Source organism: Vipera berus (assembly GCF_964194415.1).
Source record: "Vipera berus genome assembly, chromosome: 15".
NCBI classification, from domain to species: domain Eukaryota; kingdom Metazoa; phylum Chordata; class Lepidosauria; order Squamata; family Viperidae; genus Vipera; species Vipera berus.
In genome coordinates, this window is record NC_138218.1 from 1,858,112 (window position 1) to 1,876,189 (window position 18,078).

General features: G+C 52.0%; 1 protein-coding gene across 2 annotated transcripts in view; it reads left to right on the forward strand.

Annotated features, from left to right (window-relative positions):
- The window catches only part of OLFM1 (olfactomedin 1), a gene marked incomplete at its 5' end in the record, with an annotated part of 50,268 nt that overhangs the window by 15,627 nt on the left and 16,563 nt on the right, over positions 1 to 18,078 (forward strand). Inside the window, 2 exons of one of the 2 annotated variants that reach the window (XM_081339976.1) lie at positions 6,638 to 6,787; positions 12,629 to 12,778. In XM_081339976.1, the coding sequence (XP_081196102.1) occupies positions 6,638 to 6,787; positions 12,629 to 12,778 (300 nt within the window). Of the gene's footprint in view, positions 1 to 6,637; positions 6,788 to 12,628; positions 12,779 to 18,078 lie in introns of those variants that run through there. The other variant, XM_081339977.1, reaches the window with a different exon arrangement.

Below are 18,078 nucleotides of genomic sequence, written 5' to 3' on the forward strand. Positions count from 1 at the left end.
CTCAGGAATTCTGGGAGTTGAAATCCATGAGTCATAAAAGAGCCAAGGTTGCCTACCCCTGCCCTATACCATTTCAGGCAGGAAACCCTACACCATTTCAGGCAGGTGGTTGTCCAATCTCTTCTTTAAAACCTCCAATGATGGAAGACCCACAACTTCTGGAGGGAAGCCGTTCCACTGATTAATTGTTCTCATCAGTTGTCAGCAAGTTTCTCCTTGGTTCTAGGTTGCTTCTCTCCTTGATTAGTTTCCATCCGTTGCTTCTTGTCCTGCTTTGGAGAAAAGGTTGACTCCCTCTTCTTTGTGGCAGCTCCTTCGATATCGGAACAGTGTCACCACTGGTTCTTTTTTTCATTAATAGCAATAGCACTTAGACTTACATACCGCTTGTAAGGACCTGCCCCAGCTGGTCCCTCAGGAAAGCAAAACTCCTGACTCTATTACAGTTCATCAAAAGAGCTTTTACTGAGAGATAGCGGGTGCAAAGTGTCAGGCAGAATCGGAAGGTTCAGCTCAAAGCACAAAGCAATTCTTTCCTTTTCCCCAAACCCGACTCTCCCGACCAGACCACTGGCAGCCAGTGTGATGCCATAGAGACATTATGAGAACACTGAGGTGCTAGGTAGATAACAGGTGACTCTCAGAGCACGATGGCCTTGGAACCAAGCTGGAACCATTTGGGAAGGAGTCTGTTTCGTCTCCGAAGACAATCCCCCTCCCTAATTCCCACACCCAACTCCCCTGACCAGACCACCGGCAGCCAATGTGATGCTGAAGAGATGAGAACATTGAGGTGCTGGGTAGATAACAGGTCACCGTCTGGCAGTTGGTCCCTGCAGGTCCTCCCTTCCCAACCTGGGCCTGTTCTGAAGTCCCCTCCCTGCTCTGGAGCGGGGTATGGGGGGTTAGGCAAGCAGCACTGCTGGATGTAAAAAGCATTTTGTTTTCAGTGCCAGCTGTAAATTTATTTTTTTAAATTAAATTAATTTGTGTGAGTTAAATTAATTAATTTATTAATTAACATCAGGTAAGACAGGTGGCCTAGCAGGCACTAAGGAAGGTACCAGCTAGGCTGCAACCATGGCATAGCATAAATTAATTTCACCTTCAGGACAGGAAAATTGTGCAAATATTACAATGAGAAAAGCCTGAAATCCAGTCCCCTCCACCTCTTGGCTCTTTCAGGAGCTGAAAATCCTCACCTCCTTTGAATACAAGAGAAGAGATTTTTCCATATATTTTTAGAAGAACACTAAGCTGGAAGAATGGCAAATGTTTTTGCCTTCCTCGCTTCTGTCCATCCTCCTTCTGAGGCTGACACAATTCCCTTTGAAAACCAGGAGACACCCAGGGCTCCATTTCTACCAGAATCGAAATGACTCTCGAAACTCAGAATTAGAGAGAAAAGTACTTAATGTGAAGGAGAGTCCCATCTGAGGAAAGATTGAGGGCCCTGATAAGAGTTCATCCGTATCAAAATGACCCAGAATGGAGCTTCAACACCTTTAAAGTGTGTGGACTTCAACTCCCAGAATTCCACAACCAGAGTTCAAAGCCACTCACCTTTGAGTCCCTGGGGTTGAGAAACGCTGACCTACAAGCTTGTCACAGGGTCCCACTGATCCCACCCCCCTCCATGTCTTTTTTGACCACTTGGCAATACTACAGACATTGGTGGCCAAATTGCTGGATGATGGGAGTAGATACCCCACCCTCACAAAGAAAGAACAAGTGATGTCAGCTTGTTAGTTCTCAAGAGAAGCATAATGCCCCTTTTAGTTGAAATATCCATGTGGGAATAGCTATTCTGAAGAGCCATGGTGGCGCAGTGGGTAGAATGCAGCATTGCAGGCTAATTCTGCCCGCTGTCAGCAGTTTGATTCTCACCAGCTCAAGGTTAACTCGGCCTTCCATCCTTCCGAAGTCAGTAAAATGAGGACCCAGGTTGTTGGCAACATGCCGACTCTGTAAGCCGCTTAGAGCAAAGCACCGTGAAGTGGTATATAAGTCTACTGCTGTTTTGGGGTACAGTTTGTGCCCATACCAAAAAGGAAAGAAAAAGACAAAGGGATGCCACCTGGCCAAAGAATGGAGAGGAGAATAATGGTGGGGAAGGGCAGGGCAGGGTAGGGGGAGAGTCGGAGATGCCCTAAACCGGCCCTTGAAGGCAGAGTCGTTGCCGCCTCAAAGGGAAGGCTCCCCCAAAGGAGTCCAAAGCTGCAGCTCCAATTTATCTCCCAGATCAATTCCCTGACGGGGAAACAGAAAAACAGAACCAGGAGCAGGCTGCCTTTGCTAGTGAGAAATGGGGACAGGCTGTCTGCTGACTCCGTGTTTGCAAATTAGACTAAAGCAGGCATATTCTAATGGCATTTCAGGTGCCTAACAGAGAACCACCTGTTCTCATTTAAAATAAATTGTCATTTCCCGAAAAAGAGAGAGACTTGCCCACCAGCTCTGCTTTCTTCTGCGGCCATCAGTGTGCAGCCCACACACGGACGCAACTGCCTGTGGCTGAAACCATCAGCGATTCAAGCCCAGCTGCTTCCAGAAAGAGTTGTCAACACAATGCCCGGACAGATACCAAGAGCAAAGGCAGCTCTGACCTGCTGGGTGGTGGTGAGGTCTTCCAAGAGGCCCCAGGAGGCATGGAGGGCTGGATTCTGCCAAGCTGCCTCCCATTCTGAGCAGAAGCCAAGAGAGCCTCTGCCCCTAACCCAATTGGCCTCCTGCGGCCCCCTTTTCATTCTGGGCCGGTCTGCGAGGAGGACGGCAGACTCCAACTGCCAAGGTGCTCTTTGACCCAGTCAGGCACTCTGGACTCCTTTGCTTCCCACAGCTGAGCTGGCAGCCGTTCACAATGGCTGCCTGCCGGAAGAGCTGGCAGCCGTTCGCCACGGCTGCCTGCCGGATGAGCCCTCGCAAGCTTCCTTCCAGCCCTGCTCCAGGTGGGGCAGGAGGTGTGTGCCTAGAAGAGGGGAAGGAAAGGAATTAGGACGAGGGTTCAAGTCCTCCCTCCCTGGGGCTTCAGGACTGCCATAGTCTCTCTGCTCAACCCACCTCACAAGATGGTTGTTGAGGAATCCAAACAGAAGGCAGCCTTTGCGAAAGCTTGCACGCCTGGAGCCCCTGAAGGAAAAAAAAAGCATAAGTCAACAGATGAGCTAAAAAGGAAAATAACTGCCTTGTTTCCTATTTAAATCAACAAAGCAGACTCAAACAGCTCATCTAAGTGATGAGGTGGCTGTCTCAATTTATTTCTTTTTGGTATTTTTAAGCCTTCTTTGGTGACTGGAAAGGTATCGTCACTTGTGTCCTATTTGACTTCTGTGACTTTGAAAATCCCTAGTTCTCCAGGCAGTCACCCCAAGTGTAAATCCAGCTGCAGGTTTTGAATAAAAAAAGAGTATTCCGGTACCTAGAATGTTGGGGGCCATCTTCTCACCTCTCAGGTCCCCCCCCCCCCATTTCAATCCGCAGATGAATGTGAGAAACCCCATCTCTCGGGACAGATATGCAATGTCACACAATCCGTTAGGCGAGACTCAGATGGACTGGGTAATAATAATAATAATACGTTGGAAGGGACCTTGGAGGTCATCTAGTCCAACCCCCTGCTCAGGCAGGAAACCCTATACCATTTCAGGCAAATGGCTGTCCAGTCTCTTCTTTAAAACTTCCAGTGTTGGAGCATTCACAACTTCTGGAGGCAGGTTGTTCCACTGGTTAATTCTTCTAACTGTCAGGAAGTTTCTCCTTAGTTCTAGGTTGCTTCTCTCCTTGACTAGTTCAGGTAGTTTGTGGTTCTCCTGCTGTGGGAACTCAGACCTGATTTGAGCAGTTTGTGTGAATTCAACCCTTACCTTAAGACTGTTGGATACGGTGTGCTATATGCACATACCAATAACGTTTCGCTATCCCAAATTAGTTGGGGGTGGACCTGGCCAACACACACTTAACGAAACAGAACTGAAAGGAGCAGATCCTGAACAAATGGAGGGATCTTTCTCAGAGACCCAGGAGAAGAGGCTGAATGGTCGGTGGTCAAGGAGATCTCCCCCCAACCACGTGGAGAAGGTCCAAAGAGGGGAGCCTACGGGTAGCCCTGCCGAGTTTGTACCATACATTTAACCTGGTTATTGAACGGATCCCTTTTCTGGGTCAAAGCGCTGAATTATTATCTAAGCCAGGACTCTGCAAAAAAAGACCACCGGTCAAACCGCTTTCCCCTTGAGCAAACTCAGCTGTCTTCTCCGACCAGATTCAGCGAATGAGAGATTGAAGAGGCTCACAAGCTGAAGAGGAGACTTCTCCACTCAGAGACCCAGCCAGCATCTGCCTGTTTCTGGATAGCGATTGCAGCGGCCTCTTTTTCTGAGATCGATCAGTGTGGAGGGCTCTTCAGGAGCCAACATGGGGGGTTGGGAGGATGCCCACAAAGGGCTCCCCCCCCCAGCGGTCTCATAGCCAGAGAAGCTGGGAACCACTGCTCTGCCACTTCCCAGGCAGACAACTAGGATTTCATGCCCCAAAGGGTGCCAGGATTTCATTCTCCATCCATAGTTGGAATGGCCGCAGAGGTTACGTTCTCCCACCCACTGATCAGTGCACAATCCAGGACACGCATCTCTGCTCCGAGTAAAGAACTCCTCACTTCCTCTCGCAGCCAGCAAGAACCTGGACTCCCTGACGTCCAGCTAAACCTCCCGCCTGCCCAGTCATCTTGGGGGGCTTGTTTTTCCTCCCCTTCCCCAGCTTGACTGCCAGGGCAGGCTGACTTCGCCCTCCTCCCAGCTGTGGGCCTGCAGTGCCATTGTTGGCTGGGAGATGGCAGCAAAGCCATTAGAGCAGCTGGTCTGCAAGGAGACCCTTAAGCTGCCTTCACCAAACGTGCTTATCTTGGTTTCAGAACTATGTTAGGTAAAGGTTCCCCTGCACATGCGTGCTAGTCGTTTCCAACTATAGGGGCCGGTGCTCATCTCCGTTTCAAAGCCGAAGAGCCGACGCTTGTCCGAGGACGTCTCCGTGGTCATGTGGCTGGCATGGCTAGACGCCAAAGGTGCACGGAACGCCGTTACCTTCCCACCGTAGCGGTCCCTATTTTTCTACTTGCATTTTTACATGCTTTCAAACTGCTAGGTTGGCAGAAGCTGGGACGAGTAACAGGTGCTCACTCTGTTACGTGGCACTCGGGATTCGACCCGCCAAACTGCCGACCTTCTGATCGACAAGCTCAGCGTCCTAACCCACTGAGCCACCACATCAGGAACTATGTTGCTGGTCTGCAAAACCCATTAAACCAAAGCCGTTGCCCAGAATCACCAAGCCATGAAAAGCATCATCAAATTTAAAAGCAAACCTGGGTGAGTTCAGTCACTGGACCTTTCACATGAAAGCACAAGGGTGAAGGTCTGCCAAGATCATCTGAACTGCATTTGTAAGGATGGGAGGAAACTTTTCCATGACCAATCTTCTACAACGCGTAGTTCTTTTGGAAAATTCGAACGGAGGTTTTTGTCCTCGACAACCGCTGCATTTGGAGTAACTCAGTAGTCAAAGTTTAGATGTTCAGGTCATGGATGTTGGCACGAATCCTTCCCCGGTATTGTGGGTGGTTTGTTTCTTTGATTCTTGGAATAACAGGACTTTCCTCCCCGTTCCCCCGTCAGAGACCCAGTGATGGTTGCCTTGAAGCGCAGAGTCTCTCGGCCTCAGCACATCAAGGGGACCCCAGATTGAGCCTGCCAGATCAAAGGGCTGCCATCATTTTGTGAGTGTCAGAGGAGGAACATCAGTCATGAATAACAATGGCTGAGCTGTGTGGCTACCTCAGCCACAGCTGCAGCCCTCCAACCTGCGGCCAGCAGCAGCTGGAGGCTCCGCAGGGCAAGAGGCCCTGGCGCGGGGCCTTTTCCCAGGCAGGAGACCCGCCTGGACTCTGCGGAGGCCCGCTGGCGAGAGGGGCCGGCGAAGGGCCACAGGCAGAAAGGCGCCGAGAGGCAGAGGCCGGAGCGGGCGCTTCGACTTCTGGCAGGGCCTCTGGCGGCTCCAGGAGAAGCGGGGGGCGCCGTCGGGCGGAGCGGGGCCGGGGCCAGGCCTGAGGCGGCCGACGGGGGTCCCGGCCGCGGCGGTACTTGCAGGCCGGGGCTGGGGCTCCCTGGCCGGCTGGCGCGGGCCCCTCCCCGCCTGGGCCGCCAGAGGGCAGCAAGGAGGCGGCGGAGGCGGCGGCGGCGTCGGCGTCGGGGGCTCCGGCAGGCCTGACATCAGCAGCCGCGCATCTGGCTGGCCGCCCCGGCTGGGCTCCGCCTCTCAGTCCCGCGCGCGCTGCCGGCGGGTCGGCGGAGATTCGGCGCGGAGCCGCCGGCTGCCAGATCGCCCAGTCCGCTCGGCGCAGCGCTGCCGGCCGCGGGAGCTGCAGGGCGGCGGCGGCGGGGCGGGGAGGCGAGCGGGCGGGCGGCCATGGAGCGGCCACGGCGGGGCGGCGCTCCGGGCGACCGGCGGGGCGCAGCGCCTGGCCCCGCGGGGCGCAGGCAGCCCGGCTGGGAATGAAGGCGGCGGCGGCGGCGGCGGGCGGAGCGCCCCATCGGCGGCGGCGGCGGCGGGTGCGAGGAAGGGGCGGGCGCGCCCTGCCGGGACCATGTCGGTGCCGCTGCTGAAGATCGGCGTGGTGCTGAGCACGATGGCCATGATCACCAACTGGATGTCGCAGACGCTGCCCTCGCTCGTCGGGCTCAACACCACCAGGCTGAGCGCCGCCTCGGGGGGCACCTTGGACCGCAGCACCGGCGTGAGTCGCGCCCGGCCCTCCGCAGCCATCCGTCAGCCGCCGCCCGGCGCAGCCGCAGCCCCCGCGCGGGAGGACGGGCCAGGGCCGGGCGGGGGGCGGCGGGGACGGGGACGCGGCGCCTCCGGGGGGGAAAGCGGGGCCGGGCCGCCTCCCCCCACCGCCCGCCCGCCCGCCAAGTTTGAGCGCGGCGGGGCAGCCCGACGGGTCGCGCCCCCGAGCCCCGGCCGCCTCTTCTGCCGGCCCCCGACGGGACCCCCGCCCGATGGAGCGGGCAGCTCCCTCCAAGCGGGGGAACGGGGGGTGAGAAAAGCTCCGCGGGAGCCGGTGGGGAAAAGTCTGGGGCGCCCCCCTTCCCCCCTCCCGGGAAGGACGGGGGGGAGAGACGCCCCCGTGGCAGCTCCGGCCTCCAAGGAGAGGCCCGCGGGCGCGGAATGCAGCCCAGGTGAACCTAAGCGGGGGGGGGGCAGAGACGAGGATGGGGGGGTGAGGTGGACATGGGCGCGCTGGGGGGGGCACATGTGGGTCTCCGGGGTGGGTGTTTGTGTATCTGCCCATCCCGAGGCCGGTTTTGAACGGAGAATGAATCAAAGCTCCAGGATCAAAGACTTTACTGTGCATTAAACAAAAAAATGGGGGTGCGGGGTGGGGGGGATTTGTCACGGAAGATGTCAGATAAATCTAGAGGGGGGGGACACAGCAGCCTTCTTCTCTTCCAGGTTTCTGTCCAGGGAAACGTCCCGTGTTTTCCATCACTGGCTTAAGTGGATCTTGTTCCTTCCAAGGGCTCTTTAGAGGATTTCAGAGGAAAACGGGGGCTGGTTTGGGTGGAGGAGTCTTTTCCCTCTTCAGCTGCAAATTATGTGGTTTAGATTCGGATCTGCTTCCCTCCTTGTAAATATCTGCTGGCTGGTTTAGAAAATATATATATTTTTTAACAGTTTACATTCAAGCTTTACTTTGCCTCCCCCCCCCCCACCACACACACACACTCCTTCCCAAGGAAGAGACAAAAGTCAGTCTGACCAGATAAGCTGTTGGTGTCCTTAGAGAGGCTTCGGGTGGACGTAAAGAATGAGGGGGGGGGGTGCCAAAGGAGGACCCTGGTGAGCACTGAGAGCGTTTGCAGAAGTTGCTTTGGGTGGTCTGTTCGGAAGACTTTGGCCTCCTGGGCTGAGCTGCGTCCCTGGAGCTGAGGGGAAGACCAGGAGGGGATGTTGTTGCATTGTGGCTGAATCCTCTCCCCGTCTTCTCCTTGCCTTCACCAATGACCCCTGACCAGTCCTATGCCTTGGAGCCACGCTCATAAACAGAAGGCCGCCGTGGCTTTCTGAACTACTCGGATCTTAGGCTCTCGAGGGCCTGCAGAGATCAAGGGACATGAAAGGAAGCGTTGACCCATTGCTTCCTTTCTGAATCCTGAGCAGAGACGTGGCTGTACAACCACTGCACTCTTTGATGCCGAAAGCTCCCCAGCTCCCCATTTGTGTGTGAGAGACTCCTGGCAACTGACAGCTTAGTCCCTGCAATTTTCTTGGAAAGGTTTTCTGGAAGTGGTTTACCATGGCCTGGTTCCTAGGGTTGAGAGTGACTGGCCCAGGGTCACCAAGCTGGCCTTGTGCCTAAGGTGGGACAAGGAACTCACCATCTCCTGGGGCCTTCACCACACCAAACTGGCTATCAAGGAATCGGTGGGACTTAAAAGAGGTTGGGTGATTTTCTCTCCTCTCCTCTCCTCTCCTCTCCTCTCCTCTCCTCTCCTCTCCTCTCCTCTCCTCTCCTCTCCTCTCCTCTCCTCACTTTCCTTGAATGATGAATTATGATCCAAAGTGGATTGGGTGTCTGGTGTGTGGTGTGAATGGTTCCCCCTTGGAAAGCCTGCCAGTTCCTCTGTGTGTAACACTGTTCCGAGAGGACGCCCGTGGGCAGCAGGGGCACAGGTAGAATTGGCAAGGTGGGCTCCCGGCAGCAGCATGCCAAGAGCTGGCCTGTAGGTGGCTTTCCCTGCCCCAAAGGCCTTGCCAAGCAAACGGCTCTAGGAAGGGAAGGCGTTCAGTCCTTTATTCAGCTGAACCGGGAGATGATGCCGTGAGTGGCTCCTTCCCAAATGAAGAAGGGGGGGATCTGCACCCACTCCTCTCGGGCAGGGTTGGTAGCAGGAAACAGTTGTTTTACGGAACGGCTCAAGCGGGGAAAGTTCTGAGGTACTCGGTGATTGCTGCAGAGTAAAGAGCCCTCTGCGAAGGGGACGTTTCACCTTGTTCCTCATTTTGCCCAAACCTGTGAGCCCCAGGTTTGCCCCAGCTGCTACTCAGCGGCCCCCTCCCAGCCAGCGATTAGATCTGTGTGTGTGGGGGGGGGATAAACTGTGGGAAGCTGCTGCTTGTGCATTGGACATTTGGAGGCACAGATGGAGGTCTGCGCCCCCACATAAACACTGTGTGGGTGTTTTTTCATAATTGGCAGAGTGTTTGAGAGAAAAAGCATGCTCCTATCATGTGCTCTGACAGTAGCGTCTGTCCCTAAAATCTCCCCGTGGGATCTCACGACTGCATCAGTTTGGGAGTTTCATAGAACCGTAGCACGGGAGGGCACTCTCCGGTCCACCGGCTGCCTCTCAGGTGTTCCTGAGAGATGGTGCCCCTCCAGCTGAGAGAGCCCCCACCCCCAATCTTGAATCCTCATCCTACCACCGACCGGCTTTTGTTCTTCCTCACCGGCTGCCCTTGGTGAAATGCTTCACCAAGCAGGGAGGTTTTTTTACCCAACATTCCAACTTATCAAGATCCTTCTGAATATTGATCCACTCAGGTAACTGTATCCCTCCCGTGTTTGCGTCATTGCTGAACTTGACTGTCATGTTTCCTAAGCATTTTCCCAAGTCATGTATAAATATAAATGCACCGAAGGGCCCTCCGTTCCCCCTCCTCTCGCCCCGGATGCCTTTGACACTCGCTGGGTACAACTGTTCAGCCCGTTCTGCCCATCTGGTGATCCCAGCCCCCTGGCCCACATTTTGCCCTCTCCTTGGACCCTCCGGGCCACTTCCTCACTTGCCTTGCTGAAGACAAGGCATCCTCCCTCGGTCACGTTCCCCTGGTCAGCAGAGGTCAGCCTTTCAAAACAGGAGACCAGGTGGAGCTTGGAATGTTTCATTCCTAAGGAATCCATGTTGCCTCTTACCAAGCGGTGCATTCTTTTCCAAGTGCGTGGGGGGGGGAAAACCCTATTTAATGATCTTTTCCAAAATTTTGCCTGATGTTGGTTGCAATGCTGGCTAGTTAGTGATTGCCCAGGTCCGCTTTTCCCCTGTTTTGAAGATGAGACCAAAATTGACCATCCTCCGTTCTCTGGCACTATTCTGACCCTCCATGATTTCTCGGAGATGACGACATCCCTCTGACAATCCTTTCAAGATTCATTGGCCTCATCCTGAAGATTTAAACTTGCTGGCGCCAGCCAGTCCCCCCAGCCACCCCGTTGCTTCTTTCCACTTGCCCCTCCCTCCTTTGGTCACTTCTGCTTAGGTCCTTCTGGACAAGGGTCCCCTCCGGAGAAGAGATGGAGGGGCTCTGCCACCACTTCCCCATCCCGGCCCGCCTGGCTCGGTATGTTCCAGTCTGCCCAGCAGCAGAAGGAGCAGGATGTTATCTGGGCTGGAGCAGCCACAGCATTTGCGGCCTTTCGGCCAGACCGAGGCCTTTGATGGGACCAGACACGGTCAATGCTCAATTTAGACACTGCTTTGTGTTCGGAAACTTGGCGAGTGCAGAATAGGTAAACCACATCTCGGAGTCAGCCAGCTCACCAGCGGCCTGGTGAGGCAGGTGGCCGAAAGAAAGTGGCAAGCAAATAGGCCCCCTGGCCAGGTGCAAAGACTTTCCTCCCGATCCGGTCAGCGCGGCTGAATAAGGTCAGGGCAGAAGGCAAAATTTACTGCCTTCTGGTGGGGAGCCAGAGAGCCAATTAAGCAGATACGCCAATTGGGTTGATTTATTGCCATCTTAGCTCTGCCACCGAGGAGGACATTATAAGCAGAAGAGGGGAGGTCTGTGATTTGGGGCAGCAGATGTTGGGCAAGAAAGAGCTCTAGGGATTGTCAGCAGGCGTCTTCCTTCCTTCCTTCCTTCCTCCCTTCCCTTCCCTTCTCCTTCCTTCCTTCCTTCCTTCCTTCCTTCCTTCCTTCCTTCCTTCCTTCCTTCCTTCCTTCCTTCCTTCCTTCCTTCTCTTTCTTTCTTTCTTTCTTTCTTTCTTTCTTTCTTTCTTTCTTTCTTTCTTTCTTTCTTTCTTTCTTTCTTTCTTTCTTTCTTTCTTTCTTTCTTTCTTTCTTTCTTTCTTTCTTTCATGGATTTTTAAAAAATCCTCTAATGGAAGAAACTGAAGCAGCATGGATCCTTGGACATCACCAAGATGGCTTCTTCTGGAACCGGTTCTCCTTTTGAGAACATTGGAAGGCCCCTGGAAATGGTGGGAGCCCCTCACTCTCCGTGTGCCCTGGGGGCTTCGGAAGACACTGCCTGAGCCGGGTGGACGCCTCCCAAGGGCTGCGATTGGAAATCTCAGCCCTGAAACCTCCCAGCGTGTCAGCCAAAGGAACTGTTTTCTTTTGTGCTTCTCTTCCTGGGAACGGACTAGCTATAAAGATGCTTTTAATGCAGTTAATTATTTATGTGGCTAGCAAAAATAGAGCCTGCAGCCATTCTTCAGAACACAAAGTGCCTGGAAAAACCTGAGCAGCCTCTAAGCTGTTTTACGGCCCGTGTTAGAGAGTCCTGCAGCGATTGGCCGGCATTGCCCCATTTTCCGAAGGGGGTCTTGAAAGGACAGAAGGAGGGCGGCCCTGCCTCCTGCCTCCACGGCTGAGTAGAATCTTGTATTGACTCCTCTCCACCTGTTAGCCGGGAGCTGGTTCATCTTTGCCCTTGTCGGATTCTGCTCACCAGCGAGGTCTGTTGGTGGGTTGCAGCGGGGTTGAGCCGTCTTCCTTGCTGCCGTTGTGGGAAATCAACTTGGTCTCAGAGAAGCGAGGGCAAATTCACACGGTGGTTGCAATGGGCTTTGCTCCTTGCAAGGGGATTTTAGGGGACCAGGTGAGACATACCCCTGCTTCCCTCTCCAGCATATCTTCCATGCAGGCAGGAGGGAGAAGCAGAGTCTAATGTGGGTTAAGCCTTCCAAGGGGAGCGCAGAGGCCCCCAGCCCCAGAGGCCCCCTTTTGCTTTCAGAGTTGCCACTAGGATGTACCTTGCAGGTCCTCCCACGTCTTTGTCACGCATGGAGACCTGGGGCTGTGAAGTCAGGCAGATGTCAGGAGAAGCCGAGAAGAGAACCCCGAGCAGTGGGTCAACGGCACTTCCAACTGGCAGCTCCGGTGGCCACCACAGTGCTTGGTTGCCCATACGGCTCTTTGCGATGTGACTTGCAAGGCTTGATGGTGTGGGAAAGGAAGCCAGACCGGCTGTCCTGGGGCCGGACGAGGCTCCCCACTAAGGGACGGGCTCTTCTGCTCCCCTGCACTGAGCCAGAGCAAAGCCTGTTGGAGGGAGCTCGGCCCAGAACGAGTGGTGCGCTGGAGCTGAGAATCCGAATCGTAAATTGGGACAGCCTTGATTTTCGTGCAGGTTCACTCAGGTGCCCTATTTACAGCATGCTACCTTGGCCTGCCTTGCAAGGTGGGTTTTTCTGAGATGAAGGTCAATGAGAGTATTGCCTATTATTGATTACGTGAAGCACTTGGTTAAAACCGCTAGCCGTCTTCCTTGCCCCTCTCCGTTTGCTAAGCGTTTTGGTTCTTTGCCCCCTGAGACCAGCCTTATGGGACCTCTCTCTCGTGTGTCAAACCAGGTGTTGCCTACCAACCCTGAGGAAAGCTGGCAGGTGTACAGTTCTGCTCAGGACAGTGAAGGACGATGCATATGCACAGTGGTGGCGCCTCAGCAGACCATGTGCTCCCGGGATGCCAGAACAAAGCAGCTACGGCAGCTGTTGGAAAAGGTAAATGGGCGTGGTGGCTCCGGAACGCAGGTATATCTGTGCCTTCCCCTTCTAGAAATGCAAATTGCAATTGCCAAGCCGAGTTGCAGAATGAATATGGATTAGGTGAGGGGCCTCTAGAGATGGGGGGCGGCGGGGGGGTTGCGTTTAAACTGTCATAACAGCATTTGAACTCACGCCCAGAGTTGAGGGCGTGGAATAAAGTGCTAGAAGTTTTAATGTATTTCAGGATTCTGATGATCAATGATGACTTCAGCTGATTTACTGGTAGAGTAAATTTAAGGTGTCAAACGTTTTAAATCAAATTTTTCATTGCTGCTAAATTTACTACTGGATTTATTTGCTAGGCTGCGGAATTTGAGACAGAGCGCTTGTGGGGAGTGGGGGTGGGGGCTGGGGCTGAAGAGTGCACATTTTATGGGCATCCTCTCCTTTATAACAGAGCGTTACTCAAAGTCCACTCCTTTCGCCACTTAAATTTCAGTTACAACGTCTTAGGAAAATAATACTTTGAGTTTTTTCCTTCCACATTTGGAATTTGACCCTTTTAGAGAAAAATCAGTGCCTCTTGTTTGGGCTCGGAGCTGCCAGCTACCCCATGCCATTGTGTGTCACACACAAAGAGCTATTGTTGTTTCCAAATTTGCAGTTGGGAACCCAGTGATGAAGTGCGCTAACTTTAAAATTCCTGAATAGTCAGGGAATAGTAAAGGTAAAGATTTACCTTTTTTCTTTATACACGAGGGGCCACAAAGGGGGTATATTGGTTGGTTTCAGTTAATCTGTGTCCCTTGTTATCATGATGAGAACCACAGAAAATATACTTGATGTTCAAGAGACTTGAATCTACATTGGCTAATTAAAACTGAAAAGATCAAAGCCAGTCTAGTGCCCTAAATAAATCTTCTAGGAGAGGAAAGTATTAAACCTTCAATTGGCCCAAACCACTTTGCTCTTCATTAATTTAATGCTTGAACTTGTTCAAAGCACAAGCTTCCAAAAAAAGACACGTGAGCAGCAAGATTAAAATGCAAGGCTGTGCTCTTTGTTTTCTCAACTGACTTGAAAAGGTTGGGTTTGATATCACCAAACCGTAACAGAAAAGGATGATTTGTGGATTCCTGAGTATATTTTTTTTATATCCATGTGATCTGTTTTTAATAGCCTCCGGTCCACAGAGATCAGAAGGATAATATTCGAGATCAAGGAATTCAGTGTTTAATTGCTTCCATTGCACAGATTTTTATGAAATATCATCTCTCCACCTCCATTCCCCAAATTAATTAGATTCTGGCAACTGAACATATCATTATCCTTGGCATTTGGGATATAATTTGCCAGGTTTTGATGAATATGCTGATAGACTTCTCCCTACCCCCAATCACAACGCATAAAGCAATTTAACACCTTAGATGTTTTCCGGAAGCAAAGCTTCAAATCTTGGTTGCTGGACCCTGGACCATTCAAAGTGGTTCTACTCAATCTTGGACACTTGAAGATGGGTGGATCTCTCAGAACTCCCCAGCAAGCATTCCACACATCTTCAAGCGGCCAAAGTTGAGAAATCTTGGTTTAAAGGGGTGCCATTTTTTGTGCTGGATATGATAGCGTCCTTCTTCTGTTGCCAATATTCTGTAAGTGGAATGCATATCACAGCTCTGCTTTCTTGATGTGATCTGTAGCTGTGGCTAAACCAGGCCTTTCTCAGCCTTTCCAAACCTTCCTGAACAAAGTGCAAGAAGGATCTGCACTGATGCATCAGAGTTATAAATTGCCTTCTTCTTTGTTCAAAAAGTTACTGAAGTCCCAGGGACTAATTATCAAATCAGGGCAGCTCTTCCTTGTTGCGTTCTTTGACACAGTGACTAAATTAATGGACCAGTGAAATGCTGTGGACATAGTATACTTAGACTTCTATAAGGCACTTGACAGAGTAGACCACAGCCTACTTCTTGGTAAGATGGCAAAATGTGGGATAGACAACATCACCACCAGAAGGATTCTTAACTAGCTGACCAACTGCACTCAGTGGGTTGTCCTCAATGGAACTGCGTCTCTATGGAGGGAAGAATGGGGTAGCCCCAGATTCTGTTTTAGGACCAGTACTCCTCAACATCTTGATAAACAGTTTAGATCAGGGGAAAGAAGGCAAACTCATCAAATTTGTAGACAACACCAAGCTGGGGGAGAATAGCCAATACTTTTGAAGATAGACTCAAGATGTAGATGGATCTTGACTTGGACAGTATCCAACGAAATGCAGCTCAGTGGTGACCGAAGAAAGGTTTTACATTTAGGCAAGAAAAACCAAATGCCCAGATCTAGAGCAGTTGGTGCCTAGACTGCATATCCGCCCCCAGAGGAATAGTATAAAGATCATATGAAGTATTAGAATTGCTCTATGCTGCTTGAGATGCCGTGTTCACTTTTGGTCACCACAATACAAAAATAAGATGTTAAGACCCTAGAAAGAGAGCAGAGAAGAGCAACGAAGATGGTTAGAGTCCGGAGGCTAAAACATATGATGAACAGTTGTAGGGTATAATAAAGAGAAGGACTAGAGCTGACATGATAGTCTCCCAATATTTGAGGGGCACTCATGGAGAAGACCTGAGGGCAGGACAAGAAGCAAGGGATGGAAATTTATCCAACCAAGAGATAAGGAGAAACTTCCTGACAGTGAGCGCAATTAATCAGTGGAGCAACCTGCCTCCAGAAGTTGTGGGTGTCCCATCACTGGAGGTTTTGGAGAAGAAACTGGACTGCCATTTGCCTGGAATGGCATAGGGCCTCCTGCTTGAGTGGGGGGTTGGACTAGAAGACCTCCGAGGTCCCTTCCGACTCTGTTGTTGTTATTGGCAATATTAGGGGTGAGAAGATTGCTTGGGCTTGGACAGGACTGAAGACTGTTCCCTTCCAAAAGTTAAGCTTTTTAAAAGATGGATAAGCTAAAGTTGTCATAAACTGCAGTGTAAAAGAAGAGAATCCTGTTTAGTGTGAATGAAATTCAAACTCGTTTTGGTCCCTGCCATACCAGATGGACTGATGGGGCTTGGAGTCCCATCTGCTGATGGGCTTTGGAGTCCCACCTGCCCTCGTCCTCACCTCTGCCGTTCTGATGGAGGCCATACCCAAGCAGGGCGGAACTAGGCAGGCAAGGAGTCGTTTGAGGCAAGTCTTTGCCTTTGTCCCAGAAAATTCAGGAGGCGGAGAGAAAATGCATCGCTGCCCCTTTGGGGGGGTCAGTCGGGTGGGTGGGAAAGTGCCATAACTCAGGAGGGGTCCAGGAGCACCAGAACCAAGAGCTGCTTCATCACGGTCTCTTCCCCGATTCGGCTGTTCTGTAAGACAACCCCATGCCTCTTCTTGGCTTCTTTTGCTGGAGATCGCACGAGGCTCGTTTTTACCACCTGTGTGCCGAGAAATGGAATCCACTTGCTTGCTTATTTTAGTTATGTATTTATTTTTCACGTTTCTAAACTACCCCTCTCTTAAAGAGGAGGTCTGGGCAGAGTACGATAGATGAACATCAAAATATAAAACAGTATATAAACATTTAAAAAGTTAAGAGTTAACACTCCGAGTTAAAAATTTAAAAAAGTTATAAATTTTCTTTAAGGAGCCAACAGTTAACCCTGTTAAAAATTGGTGGATAAAGGCAAAGACTAACCAACAAAGGGGCTTTTTCAAAAGGCAGTGGGACTTTCTTGGGGGGGTTTTCCCCCTCAAAAATGTTTGGCTTCTCATCCAAGAAGCTTCACCTAATAACCGGGTTACCGACTTAGCAACTGCAGTGATTCACTTAACAGCCGTGGCAAGAACGGGTGTAAAGTGGGACAAACTCACGTAACAAATGTCTCAATTAACAACAGAAAGTTTGGGGTCAGCAGTGGTACGTAAGTCGAGGAGGGCCTGTACTGGAATTGCCATGGCTACGTGGCGTGGTCGTGTGATGTTACAGCTAATGTCCCATCGCTTACTGACAGAAATTCCTGTCCAATTAGGGTCCTTAAGCGAGGACCACCTGAATATTCACTCGTTCTGGCTGTTTCCGCACTAGTGAGCGAGGGTGTCTTTTGGCTTCCTGCACCAGAGCCGTAGATGAGGAGTGAAGGCCGACTTCCTTCTCTCTCCAGGAGGGCTGGAGAGACCATCAATCACTCGTGTGGAAATGGCCTCAGATTGCCAGGGCACGATTAGAAGGCATTTCACGGCCTTCGTAAGGCACAAATGCTTTTCAGGGCGGGAGAGGGAGGGAGGGAGGGAGGAAAGGAAGGAGGGAGGGAGGGAGAAAAGAAAGGAAGGAAAGGAAAGAGAGGGAGGGAGAAAGGAAGGAAAAGGAAGGAAGGAAAGAGGGAAGGAGGGAAGGAAGGAAAGAGGGAGGGAGGGAAGGAAGGAAAAGGAAGGAAAGAGGGAGGGAGGGAGGAAAGAAAGGAAAAGGAAGGAAGGAAGGGAAGGAAGGAAGGAAAGAGGGAGGGAGGGAGGGAGGGAGGGAGGAAAGGAAAGGAAAGAGGGAGGGAGGGAAGGAGGGAAGGAAGGAAAGAGAGGGAGGGAGGGAAGGAGGGAGGAAGGGAAGGAAGGAAAGAAAGGAAAGGGAGGGAGGGAGGGAGGGAAGGGAGGGAGGGAAGGAGGGAAGGAAGGAAAGGGAGGGAGGGAGGGAGGGAGGAAAGAGGGAGGGAGGGAAGGAAGGAAAGAAAGGAAAGGGAGGGAGGGAGGAAAGGAAGGAAAGGAAAGAGGGAGGGAGAAAGGAAGGGAAGGAAAGAAAGGAAAGAGGGAAGGAGGGAAGGAAGGAAAGAGGGAGGGAGGGAGGGAGGGAAGGAGGGAAGGAAGGAAAGAGGGAGGGAGGGAGGGAGGGAGGAAAGGAAGGAAAGGAAAGAGGGAGGGAAGGAAGGAAGGGAAGGAAGGAGGGAGGAAGCAAAGGAGAAGGAAGAAAGGGAGAGAGGAAAAGGAAGGAGGAAAGGGAGAGAGAGGAAGGAAAGGAAGGAAAAGGAAGGAAAGGGAGAGAAGGAAGGAAGGAAGGAAGGGAAGGAAGAAGAGAAGGAGGGAGGAAGCAAAGGAGAAGGAAGGAGGAAAGGGAGAGGGAGGAAGGAAAGAGGGAGGGAGGGAGGGAGGGAGGGAGGGAGGAAAGGAAGGAAAGGAAAGAGGGAGGGAAGGAAGGAAGGGAAGGAAGGAGGGAGGAAGCAAAGGAGAAGGAAGGAAGGGAGAGAGGAAAAGGAAGGAGGAAAGGGAGAGGGAGGAAGGAAAGGAAGGAAAAGGAAGGAAAGAGGGAGGGAAGGAAGGAAGGAAGGAAGGGAAGGAAG